We start from the raw sequence: 17,395 nt of genomic DNA on the forward strand, positions 1-17,395 counted from the left end.
CCTATAGACTCTTAAATTAAGCTAAAGGATTTAATCATTCCTGGTATAATTATGTTCGTTATCCACAGGACATGGGGTATTGATGGGGTATTCAGTATCAATAGGAATGAAACATAAAAGAGAATAAATGAATTTTCTATGTAAATAGATAATGTATCTGAACTTAAATAACAGATCCATTGATGGTTTTCTGAAGTATTAAAATAGATATTACACAAGCATTTACAATTTTAATTTTTCTTTGATTATCTAAATGGTGGTTTAGACTCACAGTAATACACGAAGCTACAAGAGCAGAGTGGATTTGTGTGAGATGAACTAGCCAATTCCTACTTCACATCAATATATATTTACCTAGCACTCAAGAAGCACTACGTCTTATGTCAGTGGGAAATGCTGATATGTAAACAGCTCAGTTTAATAATGCATAACACATTAAATATTACAAGTAGAAATGAGAGAGGAAGCCATTTTTTTCTGACTGAGAAGATCAAGGAAAAATGGGATTTGAGTGGGACTAAGAAGGATAAACAGGATTTCAACCGGAAGAAAAAGAGGATGGAAAAGTGTCTCCAGTATAATAAAGGATCCCAAGGAGAGGGAAGGAGGCATGAGACTGCCTGGCCTGTTAAGAGAATGGTTAGTGAACTGCCAAGTGTGACTGGTAAGGTAATGAGGAGAGCTACCGTAAGAGATGAGGCTTGAAATATCCAGATATGGCAAAGCTGATACAAGGTCTTAAGTGCCTTGCTGAAGAGTGTAGACTTTAACCAATAGGAAATAGCTTCTTTAGAAGAAAATCGTGTCATCATTCTGTAGCCCATTCCTCAGGTTTATGAATATTTAAGCATGGCATTACGGTTTGGAGTGTTCCTAATAAACTATTTCTTACCACTGTATGTTACAATTTATATCCCTGTGTTAAGAACACTTTTTGGTAACTGGTTGAACTGAAAGAGATTTTGTCATCCACATCCACATCAATCTTATCTTTGTTTATACTTTATGGTTAAATCATCAAGTAGTCCTAAAAAAATTTGAAAGGCACATATTTTTAAGTTTATTTATTTATTTTGAGAGACAGAGCGGGGGAGAGGCAGAAAGAGAGAGAGAGAGAGAGAATGAATCCCAAGCAGGCTCCCCACTGTCAGCACAGAGCCCAACATGGGGCTCAAACTCACCAACTGTGAGATCATGACCTGAGCTGAAATCAAGAGCCGAACGCTTAATTGACTGAGCCACCCATGTGCCCATTTACATTTACATGTACACCCATGTGTACATTTCTTATAGTAATCTGATCTGGCCCAATTATTTCAATATGATCCTGAAATAAAAGTCTTAAACACTACCAAAGGGACACCTTCTCACATCATCTTCTTTAGTTGGAAAATTTTAAGTGGTTCTCGTTGCTAGAAGTACGGTCCACATTCATTGCAAAGATTCTTCCTATTGACAGAGTCTGATCCTGAGCTTCCTCTATGTACCTGCTTCCTGATTTTATAAATGAACCAATTGTAGGGTAGAGTTTCAAATCCCTCCTTGAAATGTTATGAAATTGCTCTATAAACAGAGGTGCACTCTTAGACATATATTCACCACCTTTATCTATTTATCAATACAAATGTGTTTTTACAAACGGTTCTGGCTTTAAATGGGTCAAACCAGCCTATAATGTCAATCTTGCCTCTTGCCATCGTGTCCAACACTTTGTACACCTAAAGGCAGAATTTTAGATTGAGACCTTCCTGAATCCTTCCTCATTACATTAACCACTTTGAAAACCACGTCTGGAGCGCTGTGAGTACTCTTGCCAAAGGCTTTCCTATTCCCCTTGCGTGTACTTCAAAATCCCTAAATATCATCTTCTCTGATTCATAGCCCAGCAGTTTATCAACTTTATTATCTTCAGTGATATCATAGTAAAATAACTTACTTTTCTATTCTGCCTCTCCCTCATCCTTCCTCCCATAGTGCCTCTGAGTTTCTGAAAACAACTCTGTGCATGTAAGGTACCTATATTACTTAATTCAGAATTTCATCTACATCTTTAGCATGTACTGTCACATTACTCTGTCTATATTAAACCTTCTCTAGCCTTCTGTTACTGACTTTCTGGGTTCTTGTACAATTTATCCAGCCTCCCATGAAGTAGAATTTCTAGGGAACAGCACTTCTGCAAATGTACCTCAATGCAAACACACTCATAAATGACTTCAGAGAAGTCATAGGATTCAGAGGTGCCTCAGAATAAACACGCAGCTATGTTCCAAGAACTTTTACAGTGAAGTTAATTTTATTGTAATGATCTTCTCTGAAAGTCAGTTATTCAATTAGCAAAGCCAACTCCACATCAAAATCCACTTGCATATCTACCTTTAGGAGAGGTGGTATTCTCAGGCTGGGGGCAAGGCTCCAGTGGCCTAACCATCTGTGTCCCATGCAGATTTTTGCTTTGTTGCAGAATCTTCTAGATACACAAGTGCATGCTCTATTAGAAAGGAATCTTAATGTGTTCACTCATCAGGAAATTTATGAGTACTATAACATGCTCAGCTCTATGCTAAATGTTGGTTAAACCAAGATATGTAGCCTTGGCCTACAGGAAGCAGGCGAGTAAAACCATCAACTGCAACATAGGATTATGGGGACTGGAGCAGTGTTTGGAGAGTGTCTTTGGAGCACAGAGAAAGAGCACTCACCCAGCCTGAGATCAGGGAGGGCTTCCTGGACTTGAAAGGTAGGAAAAAAGTGAAGGTATATTTCCATAAATTATAAAATCATTACAGAGCCCACTCACATGGTTTGAAAATAAACACTGGACAAGGGGAAGATTAGTTACTATATTGCTCCAGACAACAAAAGAACATTTAGGGGACACTAGCAGTGTAATATCACCCATTGTCTCCTGAAATACTGGAAGATTTTGAGCAAACGCATCACACTACGTTTAGGGCAGACCCTAGATCACTATACCTACAATGGAGAGAGTTGCAGCCAGGGAACAGATACTGAGGTGACGAGCCAATAAAATCCCAGACTAACTCCTTAGCTGTGATTTTTCACTTAAATAATTCAGAATTTATTAAAAAAAAAAAAAAAGGCCCCCTGTGTATCTTTCATCTAAGAAAGACAGTGAAACTACAGACACAAACATTGTGACACTTCTTAATAGAAGTTGTAGGTGGACTTGGGGAAGGGGGTGCTTCTTTTCCATTGATCTGATTTCTCTAAGAAATGTTTGCCCTAGGCCACTTGCCACGCCCTCTCATTCTTCCCTGATTGCTGGTGAGAGAAACCTGACCTGTGGAGCCCAGCTGTTCCCTCACTTACTCACTAGGGATTAGGAGGAACACAGGAAATAACCCTTCTGGACTTTTATTGCCCTACAATGTGAAAAAGTCCTATGTGGAGATAAACACAGGAAGCCCTAGGTGTCGCCTTGGCCCACCGTGAATAGATGCAGAAGTCTGTCTAATTCGGGGGTTCAATATTACAAATACCAGTGTTGAATACATAAGCCGTGCTCTCTGGTGTAATTTTTATCAGTACTCATATCAACATTTTAGTTCCCGCTGCTCAATTCATTTCTCTCTCAACTGGTTTTGAATGCAGGTGGTGGGGTGGGGAGAGCTATCATTTTTAGGCTTTCCTCAAACCACAACAGCTTATCATAAAAAATTAGTATATCAGTGCGGCGCCTGGGTGACTCAGTCGGTTAAACGTCTGACTTCAGCTCAGGTCATGTCATCGCTCGTGAGTTCGAGCCCCGCATCAGGCTCTGGGCTGGCAGCTTGGAGCCTGGAGCCTGCTTCGGATTCTGTGTCTCCCTGTCTCTCTGCCCCTAACCCATTCGCATTCTGTCTCTGTCTCTCTCAAAAATAAATGAACATTAAAAAAGAATTTTTTAAATAAAAATTAAAAAATTAGTATATCAGTCCCAAGAGATTGATCCTCTCTGGTACTCTGACAAGGCCAAGTTTTGAGTCTACAAAACAGAGGATCTGATCCTCAACCACATGGACAAACATAAAGCCTGCCTGTAAAAAGAGAGAAATATGAAGCCAATCCACAAGGAAGCATCAAGGAGACAGTGTACAATCAGCATTCCAGCTCTTAGAGAAATCTGTTCCTAAATCCCAGCCACCTTTCCGCCCTCAGGTCATATGACACACCTGGACAGTGAAGGCTAGTTGACACTTCCAACTTCACCAGCACGTAGCCAAGGCAGTTGCATGGGGCCCCTGACTCAGAAGGACCCTTCATTTGGGGATTCATGTTCTGTGGTCACCACATTAACATTTTTACTAATTTCATATTTGAATTTGTTCTGTAAATTAGGTCTAAGCAGACAACAGAGCATGCACTGGGGCTTTGGAGCCTTAGCTCATGTGTGGTCTCACTCCCATAGTCTACCCCCCTCTCCAGGATGGGTTCTCAGCTCTCCATTCTTCTGACCCCTGGGCTCTGGTCCCTCAGAGCCTCTCTCTTCTCCACTAAGCAGCAATTGCCCCCTGCCCCCAACAGGGTCTTTGCACAGGGTAGGGGTTAGGAATGCAGGCTTGGAGTTTTCCAGGTGAAAGTATAACTGTGCCATCCTCCCTGTCAGCACTCAGGTGCATTCCACAGGTGATGTGGGGAACTGGTGGGGAGATTGCAGTCCCTTAGGTTGACCATCTGTTGTGGATTGGGGTACAGGGTTCAAGGGAAGGGGAGCCACCTGGCTCAACCTCCCTGCCCCACAGGTCAAGGCAGAGACGAGCCCTGCATTCAGTGGGCCAAGTGCATGTGCCAAGTTAGGGGATGGGCCTGAAGCTTCTCTGAGTGTCTGCACTCACCCCAAGAGGATCTTCAGGGCCAAGGAAGTGCCATTAAATAGCAAATAAAAAAAACCATCACAATAGGGTGAGAAAGAGACCACAAAAGAAAGGCAAAAGCTTTATATTTTAGTACTTTTAAACAGAAAAAAAAAATTTTCTTCTACTTTTTTCCCCCAGTCTTTTATTTGACTCTGGGCTCTGACAGTCACATAGCCAGTCTTGCCAGTAGATTTCTCTTACTCACAACCAAAGGAGTCCTAACTAACACATAATAATACCTTTCATGTGGCTCTAAATTTTGAGTAATTTTTTTTCTTTATTTATTTTGAGAGAGTGAGAGCTCACCCAAGTGGGAAAGGAGCGTAGAGAGGGGGAGAGAGAATCTCAAGGAGGCTTGGCACACTTAGCATAGAGCCAGATGTGGGGTTAGAACTCAAGAATCATGAGATCATGACTTGAGCTGAAATTAAAGGGTTGGACGCTTAAGTGAGCCACCCAGGCACCCCTTGAATAATTCCTTATAAGCCTTTTGCACACGAGATAATACCATTTCGTAAATAGTTACGTTGGGTGGGAAGCAACTGTTCAAATCTTTTTCTCACACTAAATGGTGAAGTTTCCAGTGACCTTGTCTTATTTGCCTTTTGCTCTTATGGCGCCAGAACTATGCTCCAGACACAGAATTTATTCCCACTGTATCTTTACAGTCTAATAAATTGACTAATAAATGCCAATACTATTAGTCATGAAGATGATAGTGTTCTCAAGGATCATCATATCTTACCCAGCCTTTAGGGACAGACAAGGGAGAAGGCCCTGCCTATTACCTACTAAGTGGAAGCTGCCCCAAATTCACCTTCAGTTCCAGGTTAATGCAGGACTGTGGAAGCAGATAAACATCCCACAGACCACCCCAACCTGTATGTCAAGTTGTGCAAATCAGACCTGAAGCAATTTTCACGTGTTCTGTCCATTTAACCCCAAATTTTTAGCAACAAATCTTGCACAGTTTCAAAGTATTTTAGTCTGTTTATCAAAAATATAGGCGAATTTAAAAATTATAGATTGTCATTGTACTGTTTCTCTTCCCTTTCTGATTTTTTTTACGTCTCTACTTAGAATATAAGAAAAAAGAAAAAAAAAAAAAACAGAGAGGCTTAAATAATGAATAGTTAGGGAGAAAGAGGAAGAGGGAGAAAGAGAAAAAAAAATGGAGAAGGTACAGGAAGGGGCCTGGAGGGAAGAAACTAAGAGTAGTCAGTAGCACTAATCCAGGTAAATTGGATTCAGCTATGTCTTATTCAAGATTTGCCTGTGAGCTGTAACGAAGCTATCAAGCTCCCAGGGATATGGTGGGAACTAATGAGATAACATATGTGAACATACCCAGCAAGGCATCTTGCACCTACTTTGTGAATGTTGAAGCTGAACAGGTATTTACTACCCGTGTGAAAAAAATTCCAAAAACACCTTCCATGGGCACTGACCACCAGGAAAACCCATGTGAAAGAATTCACACCAACTGGTATTGTTTGAGAAATTGCTGTCTCATATTTTGGTACTAGTAGTGTTAATGGTTTTTATTTCTTTGCAGATGTAGTCAATTCCATGAACAATACCACGTCCAGAAAAGCTTTTACACGTTAAAAAAAACAGTTCAAGTGATCTAGTTATCCTTGTCCAACTCCTTCTGTAAATGTTTCGGTTACAGGTGGAAAAGTCAACTACAAAGTGTATGTCCTCAAATGAAGCACAAATTTGGGCAACTCAGGCAGAAGGCTGAGGTTCAAGCCAACTCATTAACTGCCTCCACCTCTTCCCTCATTGTACTGCTGCTGTTTTACTACTACTAATAGTGTTTTACATTTTAGAGCCTGTGATAGTCTAAAACACATTGATACATATATATGTGTGTGTGTGTATACATATATATACATATATACACACACATATATATATTCCTTTCATATATATACATATATATATACATATATATGCACACACACATACACACACACACATATATATATATTCCTTTCATAACTCTTTGCAATAACATTGTTGGAAAAACACGGATGGGGATATTAACCCAATTTTAGTATGTAAAAATACAGAAGTTACAATTTGGCAGCAATGAAATCCTGTCTAACCCCTAGTTCTCTAAATTTGCAATCCAGTTCTTGAACTACATTGCACTGCCTCCCCAGGCAACATTTATAAACACGAGATTCTCCCCATCTTATTGATGTCCACCTAACTGACCACGAAAACCACTTGAAGAAAATTATTGTCCTTGATTTGTAACTTTCAAAGGAAGATGTATTTTCAGAGCCTGTGGACACCAGAAACATTATTTGAACTCATAATTTTTTACAATCAGACTTTCAAATTCCACAAAGGTGAAGCCACTACTTATCACAATGCCATGAGAGGGTTGGGCAAACACAAACTCACTGAACTAGGGTAATTAATATTATTTTATGAGGTAACATAATCTGAAGAAAAAATGCATTAAAATCAAATCCCTATGTGCGTCTCAGATTTATAGCATTAGCATGAAAGTACCAGCAGTGGGCTGGATAATCCATGGAATTATATTAATATTTATGTCTTTTTACTTTACTTTTGAAGTATCTTCAGCCTTCTTTTAAAAGCTGAGCACTGGTATTTTTATTTGCCTCATGGAACTTAAAAAAACCCCACAAATATTATATGTATAAATTCCCATTGTAAAAGATAAAAACAACATCGAATTCATAATAAGTGAACATTCTCTCTCTCTCTCTGTCTCACACACACACACACACACACACACACGGGCAATAACATGAGCAGTTTGCATGTCCCAGTCTTTATGCTTTACAGAAGTATGCATATAGGTAGTTATAAATAATAAATGAGATATGTGATGATGCTACAGGTAATGTCCTATAGCTTTATTTGATTTTTCTCGAAAATGCATCTTGGAGATCATTGAGTATGTACGTGAACACACATACACATGTGTGTGCATACATACACTTAAAGTTTTTTAAACCTTTATATTCTCTTCCACAAAATGACATGTGAAATAAATCATTCCATTACTGACAGATTTTCTGGCTGTATCTGGCTTTCAATGAATATATACAACAGAGCAAAACACCTCTGTATGTGCACATTCCCCCCTCATGGGCATGTGCCTTTCCCAGAATACATTTCAGGAGATAAAGTGAATGGAATCAAGAGAATCCCTTTATTACGCTTCACATTCACTTTAAATGTTGATAGGTTTTTCTCAAATTGCCATTAAAAGTTTCACTAATTTACACTCAGGCATGTACACAAATAAAAACAAACCTGTTTGCACCAACCTCACTAACAGAGAATAAAGTCATTTTTTTTTAAATTCTGCCCAATTTAGGGCATGATTATGGTGACTTATTCACTGTATATTACTTCTGTCTTCAAGCTACTCAGCCTTCCTGTGTCTCAGTTTTGTTTCCTCTAAAGTGGGGATAATTATAATAATATAGAACCCAAAGGATCATTTCCTGTCTTTTGTACATTTTGCCTCCTTTTCAATGTAATGTTGTCACTTTCCTCTGGTTAATTTAGTAAGGTAACACATATTTAATGAGCACCTACAATGTGCCAGGCATCCATCTACTCGCTGAGACACAGCAGGGAGACAAAACCAAGTGGTTGCTCTCAGAGAGCTTACATCCCAATGGGAAGGCAGACAATACAGAAGCAAACACATAAATGTATAATGTTCTGTTACGTTGTGTTAATGAAAACAAAAAAAAAATAATAAAGTAGGGTGTGAGGCTAAGAAATATTAAGGATGCTATTTTAGAGGCGGCCTAAGAACGTTACTCTGATAAGGAGACACTTGAGTCAAAACCTGAAGGAAATGAGCACATCCAGGCTGAGGGGAAAGCAAGTGCAAATCCCCAAACTGGAAGCTGGTTGGCATGTCTGAGAAACAGTGAGGGATAATATGTTGGCGTAAAGGGAATGAGGGGAGAGAAAAGAGAGATGCCAGCTGAGAGGAGCCAGAGACCGGATCCTGAAAGCTCTCATAAGCCACAAGGAGAAACTTTAATTTTATTCCAAATGCAGATGGAAACCAAGGCACTACATCTGAATTGCTGAACTGCTACCACACAGACAGAGGCTAAAACTTTCAGCTTCCTATGCAAGCAGAACCTGGAGTATGGCCACTGGCAGTGCCCACTTGCCCTCTGAGCAAAGCACACAGGGAATAAAAACCCACGTCAGCAATCAGAGTGTCCCTCACAAACTCAGGCCAAGAGGCAAAGCTAAACAGAGCCATGGAGGTGTAGAACCATGCCCCAGACCCAAATGCATACCTTTTGCATTCAATCCAAAATGTAGACTTAAATCATTTTTCTTCTCTGATGCACAGTGCCCTCACCAGATGACAGACCAGGAACAGAACCCCAGCCATGCTCAGCTACCAGAATGGTGACAAGGGTCTACCACATGAGTACCAGAAGCCCAGGCAGGGAAGCTGTTCACAGCTCACCTCAAAGGCAGCAAGCCTACCTCTGCAGATGGTCCCATTTCCCACATAGCCCGGTTTGCAGGTGCAGCTGTGTCCCTGGACAGTGTTGGTGCAGATGGCATTCTCGTCACAGTTGTGCTGCCCGCTGCCACATTCATCATGCTCTGTTTGCAGGGTGAGAAAAAAAGAAAGAGACACCTTTTCTTAAGTTGGAATCACAGGTGTTAGAAAAGTAAGTTGAGACTCACCACATAAGAATGGCATGACTAGCATGTGTGGGGATCTTACTATATACCTGGAAGTTTCTATCCCTGATGTGGTGGAAATCTCAACAGGTCTCAAAGATAGATGTCATTATCCCCACTTTGCAGGTAAAAAGACTAAGGGTCAGAGAAGGCAGCATCTGATGCAAGTCACATGACTGGTAAGTACTGCTCTGAGGGCATTGCCTTTTCCATGCTCTGCAAATGTTTCTATAGAGGCTCCAAGGCAGTGTCTCAACAGGGGGTAATTTTGCATCCCACCCCCACTGGAAACATTTGATGATGTCTGCCAATACCTTCGGTTATCATGGTTTGAGTAGGAGTGTTACTAGAATCCAGTGGATACAGGACAGGCAGGCTACTAAGCATCTTACAATGAACAGGAAAACCCAACACAAGAAAACATGAACCAGTACAAAATGTCAATGGTTCCTGGGTTGGGAAACCTGCCTCTAAGGTTAAAAAAGGAAAAAAAAAATCCCACATGTGAGAATCCATAGTTTCTTTAGAACAAAGAGAGTAAAATTGAAGAGGGAGGCTCAGCTGATAAAACTTGGCAAAGAAGGGCTGACTAACAAGGAATTTCAAAGGAATTTGGTCACAGGAAATGCTGGCAAGCATGGGGTTGTGCTGAGTCTAAAAGGGATTTACTCTTAGGACCTCTCTTCAAGGGCCTTCAGCAGGGCTCTTAACTCTAGTTTTCCAGGTAGTCCAAGTTCACAGGGTTTGGCATTCAACCCCTGGGTTGATACCTGATGGGTAATCACATGGTTATATATTTTCAAATAGCTACCGCATCCTTAACCCACAAAACATGAGGGAAATAGGTCTAACACCTTACAAAATACACTGCAGGAATCCAAGTTAGAAATCAAGATTTCACAGACAGCGATACCTTCCTGTCATCAGCAGGAAATTTAAAGAGTCATCTAAATGGCTACTCTGTAAATAAAGAGTATTGAAAGGTTAGGCCTTATTCCCTTTAACATCCGCTAGTACAACTTGTTAGAAATTTTAAGAAGAAAATTAAGATAGGTTTAAGTCACAAAGGTTATAATACAAGAGTTGAAATCCCAGCTAGCAACCCCAAAGAAATAACACTAATTGAACAACACTAAAAACTTCAATATAGTTTGTAGTGTGCTGTTACAAAAGTGTACCAATCAATTGAAATATCCTCTATCTTCGTTAATTTTTACTCTAAATTTCCTAACAGAAACTCAGTAATGAGAAAGGTTAAATTCTACAACCTACAGCTGTTTTGGTCACCCATGTGTAATTAAAGTAAAGCATACATAGGCATGTGACTGAACACCTTCCATTTTTCAAAACAAAAATTTTCTTTTGGCCATAAGACCAATGCAAATGGTCAGTGAGAAGCGTGCACAGGTTACCATGCAGGGAGAAGAGAAAATTTATGAGAACTCACATCTAGTCTGTGCTAATGTTATTTCCAGCACACTCCAGAAATAGTATCACCCTGTGGATGTCCAATCAAATTTACAGACCTATTAAACACCTAGTACATGCAGTTACAACACCAGAGGATGTCGGGCACACAAAGCCTAAGAACATAGACTTTGACACTGAAGTTTTCAATCCCTTATTTAAATTAATTTAATAATTATTAGGGTCTGTACTGGGACTACAAAGGTGAGTAGGTATGTCTCTGTTCACACGAACATTTTAATAGGGGCCACCAGATGTCAATATGCAACTAGGCAGAACAGAAAGAAGTGATAAGAGTTACCAGGAGATGACTTTTTATTTTACCTAGAAAACAACATATTTTAGAGTGAACGGGGGGCTCTATTAATAATTACACTAGAATAACAGCATTGACTCAGGATGACCTAGGCAAACTGGCACGTGTGGTCATGCTAGACAGGAGGAATAGACTGAAATAAGAGTCCACTGAGGTAAAGAAATTTCAGCTCATAGGGAGAAAAGTCTTCTTGCAAAAGGTAGTATTTGAACTGGTCTTTGAAAAATGGTCATAGTTTTCTCAGTCAGGATTGCCCATGAGAGGCACTACAGGCAAAATAAAGGCATGGTTTTATGCAACATTTCAAACATCTGATACATCCTTACCTACCTGGTCTTTTCCCCCCCAAGCTCTGTTGAGGCATAAGTGACAAAACTCTAAGTTATTTAGAGTGTACAACGTGATGATCTGTTGTATGTATACATTGTGAAAGGATTTCCCTCATCAAGGTAATTAACATATCCATCCTACGTAGTCTTCTCTCCCAATATTCTTGAAGCAAACCCTCTTCTCTGATGAGATGGCCCCAACATGGCCCTGCAAATGCAAGAGTTCATTCCTACCCCTCTCCAGTTTGACATTTTATGTCCATGACTTAAAATACAGTCTCCCAATGTAGTTGGACTACCTTTGCCCCCACCTGGCTTCAAACACCATTTCATGCACATACTTTTGCCAGGAAAGCCTTCCATACCTCCTCCCCATACCACATAAATTTCACCCATCTTGGAATTTTTACCAAATTTGGTATCTTTACCTCTTTGGAGGCAACCATATCACAATACATGGTGTTATTTGTGAGTTTTATTATTATTGCCTTATTAACTAACTTTGAAGAGAGGAATTGTAGCATATTTTATACAACCCTCACTTTGCCTATCATTACTTCCCATAATGGTATTGAGACTAGAAAGTGCCAAGCACTGAGCTAAATATCGCATATATCATTTAATTCTCCTAACAATCACATGAAATGAGTTTTCCCATTTTACAGTGAAGGAGCAGATACAAAAACAACATCAACAACAACAAACAAACAAACAAACAAACATTAAAGAATCTGCCCAAGATCACAAAACCAGTAAGTGAGGGAGCTCGTATTTGTGACACTAGACGCCAGGGTGACCACATCAGTCAGCAGCTACAAGCAATCTGGATACGGTTGAAGTTAAACCAAGACATATGGAAGTGATTCCATAGAGCCAGGAAGGAAGACGGTCTTTTTGTATATACTAGCCCCAAATTTCCACTGAAGATCTGACCTATGTTGGACAACAATCATCAAATATGAAATGCTCTCCTTCCAAAAACATCAAATTCCCTTCCAGCTGTTGGAGATACTGCAAAAGGGGGAGGACAAGTGCTCTGAGAGGCGGCACAAGGCAGTTGAGAGCACAGACTCCAGAACCACGCAGCCTGGGTGAGACAACCCTGGGTTTGCCACTTATTAGTTTCCTAATATGGAAAATGTGGATAATAATAGAACCTATCTTCTGAGATGGTTGTGAGGATTACATTAATTAATGCAAGTAAAATGCTTAGAGCACATGGGCAACTAGTACGTGCTTCATAAATGTAAGCTATTTTTATGACCATTATTACTACTATTACTAAGACCACCACTACTGCAATTATTTGTGAGCAGACTTTATTGCTGAATGGTAGTAAAAATTGGTTAAGAAAATGTTCTCTTTCCTTTATAGTTCAGGCAGAAAGGCTACGAACAGATAGGCTTTTGAAGATAATTAAATTAGAATATCTCTTTGAATACCCAAGGAAGTTATTTGCTTAGATTCAATTGTCCCCAAGAAACAAGACTATAAATTGGAGAGGTGAAAGATGTATGTTTAGAATTGTTGATGTCTGACTAGAGTTTGATTAGTATAATTAGAGTATCCAACCTCTCAGGACAAAGAATAATGATTACGGCAGCATGCTGTTTCTCGACTAATGATGGTAATTATTGTTATGCTGGTTAATATTTGTTGAGCACTGATGAGGCACTGTCATTATCACATAGGTCCTTTATCCTCCTCCTTTTCTTCCTTTTCCTTCCATAGAATGGCTCAGAAAGACTCTACCCTACCTCTGTAATAATGCAATCAAATGGAATCAACAGCCATTATCAATTAAATACCATGTTTTCGGGGCGCCTGGGTGGCTCAGTCGGTTGAGCGTCGGACTTCGGCTCAGGTCACGATCTCGCTGTCCGTGAGTTCGAGCCCCGCGTCAGGCTCCGGGCTGATGGCTCAGAGCCTGGAGCCTGCTTCCGATTCTGTGTCTCCCTCTCTCTCTGCCCCTCCCCCATTCATGCTCTGTCTCTGTCTCAAAAATAAATAAACGTTAAAAAAAAAATTAGGAGAGCCTGGGTGGCTCAGTCGGTTGAGCGTCCGACTTCGGCTCAGGTCATGATCTCACAGCTCATGAGTTCGAGCCCTGCATCAGGCTCTGGAGTCTGCTTCTGCTTCTGTGTCTCCCTCTTTCTCTCTGCCCCTAACCCATTCACATTCTGTCTCTGTCAAAAATAAATAAACATTAAAAAACATTTAAAAAAAATTAAATACCATGTTTTCTTAGTGGACTAGTCAGGACCCAAACAAGTTACTGAAATAGTCACTTCAGCTGCAAATGCTCCATATTTGGGGTCTGGTGGGCTTGTAGCTTTACTTTGTCCAAAGTCATCTCTCATGCATTTTACAAAATTGTTACAATGACCTCACTAGGAGGAGCCAAGCACATCTCATCAGACAACGTTTTATAGATAAAGAAATTGAGGTTTGAAGCACCTGTGAGGTGTCAGTACATATAATATGTTGGGCATACAGTACATACAATAAGTTGTATGTCTGGCACTCAAACTTCCATCTATCTTCCTCATCTCTTCTCCTGTATTCTTTCCAAAACTCCACCTTACCGTGTGATCAAAAGGAACTTCTAAAGTGTTGGCCACAGTGTAGGTTAATTTTTTACTTTTTAAAGGAGAATAATCACAGACTTAAAGTAAGTTGCAGAAGTACTACAAAGAATACCATTACACTTCACCCTGCTTCCTTCCCTCAATAGTGCCATCTTATATAGCTGTAGTACAACATGAAAACGAGACAACTGACATTGGTATATTACTGTTAGCTAGTCTACAAACCTTATTCAGTTTACACCTTTTTTTAAAAAACAATATCTATCTCCTTTTGGGGGTGTATATGTGTATATAAGTGTATAATTCTAAGCAATATTATCCTATGTATAAGTTCAGGTGCCCACCACCATATTCACGCTATTGCTTTTTGTTTACACCTACTCAACACTCCCCCAAACCCACCTACCCTCCAGTCCCTGTCCCTTATTGGCTACTAACATGTTCTCATCTCTACAGTTTTGTCATTTAGTGAATGCTGTATAAATAGAATTATGCGTACAGTAAGTAAATTCTGAGACTGACTTTTTTTCACTAGATGAAATGCCCTTGAATTCCATTCAAGTTGTTGTATGTGTCCACAGTACAAGTTACTTTGTTGTTGAGTAGTATTCCATTGCATAAATTCATCACAGTTTGTTCAACATACACACGCTGAAGGACTCTTGGATTGTCTCCTGTATTTTTCTATTATGAATGAAGTTTCGATGAACATCTGGGTAAAGGTTTTTGTGTGAATATATACTTTCATTACTCTGGATTAATATGCAAAAGTGTGAACACAGGGTCATACGATAAATGCATGCTTCATTTTGTAATAAACTGCCAAACAATTTCCTGGAATAGTTGTACTGTTTTACATTCCCATCAGCAATGTGTAAGTCATCAAGTTTCTCCACATCACTGTCAGCATTTCGTTTTGCCACTTTAAAAATTTTAGCCATTGTGATAGGTATGTACGTGATACTACATTGTGCTTTGCATTTTGCCAATGGCTGATGATGTTGAACATCTTTTGACAAGCTCATTTTCGACCTGAAGCTTGTCTTTGGTGAATTATCTGCTCATGTCTGTTACACATTTATACTTGGGTTTTTATTTTACTGTTGAATTTTGAGAATTCTTCGTATGTTCTAGATATTCAGGCCTTTATTATGTGGTTTGTAAATATCTTTTCACAGTCTGTGCCTTGTATTTTCATCCTCATCATTTCACATGCAAAGGTTTAATTTTTTATGAAACTCAATTTATTTTTTATTTTATGGATAGTGCTTTTAATGTCATGTCTAATAACTCTTTATCTAACCCCAGGTCTTAATGATTTTCTATTTTTTTTACCAGTTTTACATTTTACATTTTAAGCCCGTGACCCACTTTGAGCTAATTTTTGTATATGGTATATGGTATACAGTTTCAGTTGAGGTGTTTTGTTTTGTTTGCCTACGCTTCTCCAATTGTTACAGTGCAAAAATTGAAAAAGCTATTTTCCTCCATTAAATTGCTTTTGTACCTTTGTCAAAAACCAATTGGTTATATGTACGTTGGCCTATTTCTGGGGTTCTCTATTCCATTCCAATGATCTAGGTGTCTATTCCTTTGCAGATACCACACTGCCTTGATTACTGTAAGTATAGAAAGGCACACAGAAAGCCTTAATGTCAGATATACTGATTTCCCCCACTTTACTCTTCTTTGGTCAAAATTGTTTTCGTTATTCTAATTTCTCTTTCTACATAAATTTTATTTTACTTAAAAACATTTTTTTAATGTTTATTTAATTTTGAGAGAGAGAGAGGAAGGGAGAAAGGAAGAGGGAGAGTCAGGGGCAGAGAAGGTGGGAGACACAGAATCTGAAGCAGGTTCCAGGCTCTGAGCTGGCAGCACAGAGCCCATCATGGGGCTCAAACCTAACAGCCGTGACATCATGACCTAAGCCAAAGTTGGAAGGGTAACCGACTACGCCACCCAGGTGCCCCTACATAAATTTTAAATTAGGTTTGTTCATTTCCATAAAAATTCTTGTTGGGATTTTAATAAGGGTTTGTGTTATACTTACAGATCAATTTGTGGAGAACTGACATCTTTATCATATTGAGTCTTCTTCTATGAACATAGTATATCTACCTATTTACGTACTCTTTGATTTATTTCCTACGTGTTTTGTAATTTTTAGTATACAGATCCTACACGTGTTTTGTTAGATTTATTTCGTTAGGTATTTCATTTTACTTTAGAGCAACTGTATATAATAGTAATCTTTTTTTAAAATTTTGGTTTCTAGACGTTGGTTGCTAGTATATAGGAATGTAATTGATTTTTGTGCGTTGATCTCATAGCTTGTGACGTTGCAGAACTCACCTATTAGCTCTATAATTTTGTTTGTAGATTCCTCAGGATTTCCTACCTAGATAATCATGTCATCTGTAAACAGAAATAGTTTTAATTCTTTCTGCTCTCTATGCTTTTTATTTCCTTTTGTTGCCTTATTGTGCTAAGACTTCCAGTGCTATATTGCACAAGAGTCATGAGAGTGGACATCACTGGTTTATTATTAATCTAAGGGAGACAGTGTTCAGTCTCTTATTATTAAATATAGTATTAGCTCTGCCTCATACTACTTTGTCAATGCTGGATGAAGTTCAGCTCCGTGGTGAGCTCCCCTGACAATGAAGTTGGGAAAGAGCAGAGTGCCTATTGGCCCACCTTGCACTGCCTTGTTCAGTCTCCAAGCTGCTGGTGGGGAGTGGAGGCCCAGGTCCATGCTGAACCCCACTGACATTACTACAGGGAGACAATCAGCAGGTTCTCTCTGCCAAGCAGGTTTCCCATTGAAAGATGGCTAAAGTAGAGTTGGTATTTTCAAGGTTTTCTACTCCCTGAAGCCCCCTTTTCCCCAGAAGTGGGGTGGACTTTTCTTGGAACTTTTATAGTATGTGGTTGGTGGTGTATTGGTGGTTTCAAGGTTGCAGTCTGCTTCAGCTCCTCAACTAGGATGACTAAGATTCAAAAATAAAATGGGGAACTCACTCCATGTGGCTCCTCAAGTCCCAAAGTTCCCAGGTAGTTCACCTTCCGTTCATCTTTCAGTCTTCCTGGGTATTTGTTGTGTTGTGTCCAAGGGTT

General features: G+C 39.5%; 1 protein-coding gene across 2 annotated transcripts in view; it reads right to left on the reverse strand.

Moving 5' to 3' along the window:
• Positions 1 to 17,395, reverse strand: part of NELL1 (neural EGFL like 1) — an 862,696-nt gene that overhangs the window by 337,175 nt on the left and 508,126 nt on the right. For both annotated transcript variants that reach the window (XM_027072989.2, XM_027072988.2), the window contains exon 14: positions 9,372 to 9,494. In XM_027072989.2, coding sequence (XP_026928790.1) covers positions 9,372 to 9,494 — 123 coding nt within the window. The remainder of the gene's footprint in view (positions 1 to 9,371; positions 9,495 to 17,395) is intronic.

This window comes from Acinonyx jubatus, chromosome D1 (assembly GCF_027475565.1).
Source record: "Acinonyx jubatus isolate Ajub_Pintada_27869175 chromosome D1, VMU_Ajub_asm_v1.0, whole genome shotgun sequence".
NCBI classification, from domain to species: domain Eukaryota; kingdom Metazoa; phylum Chordata; class Mammalia; order Carnivora; family Felidae; genus Acinonyx; species Acinonyx jubatus.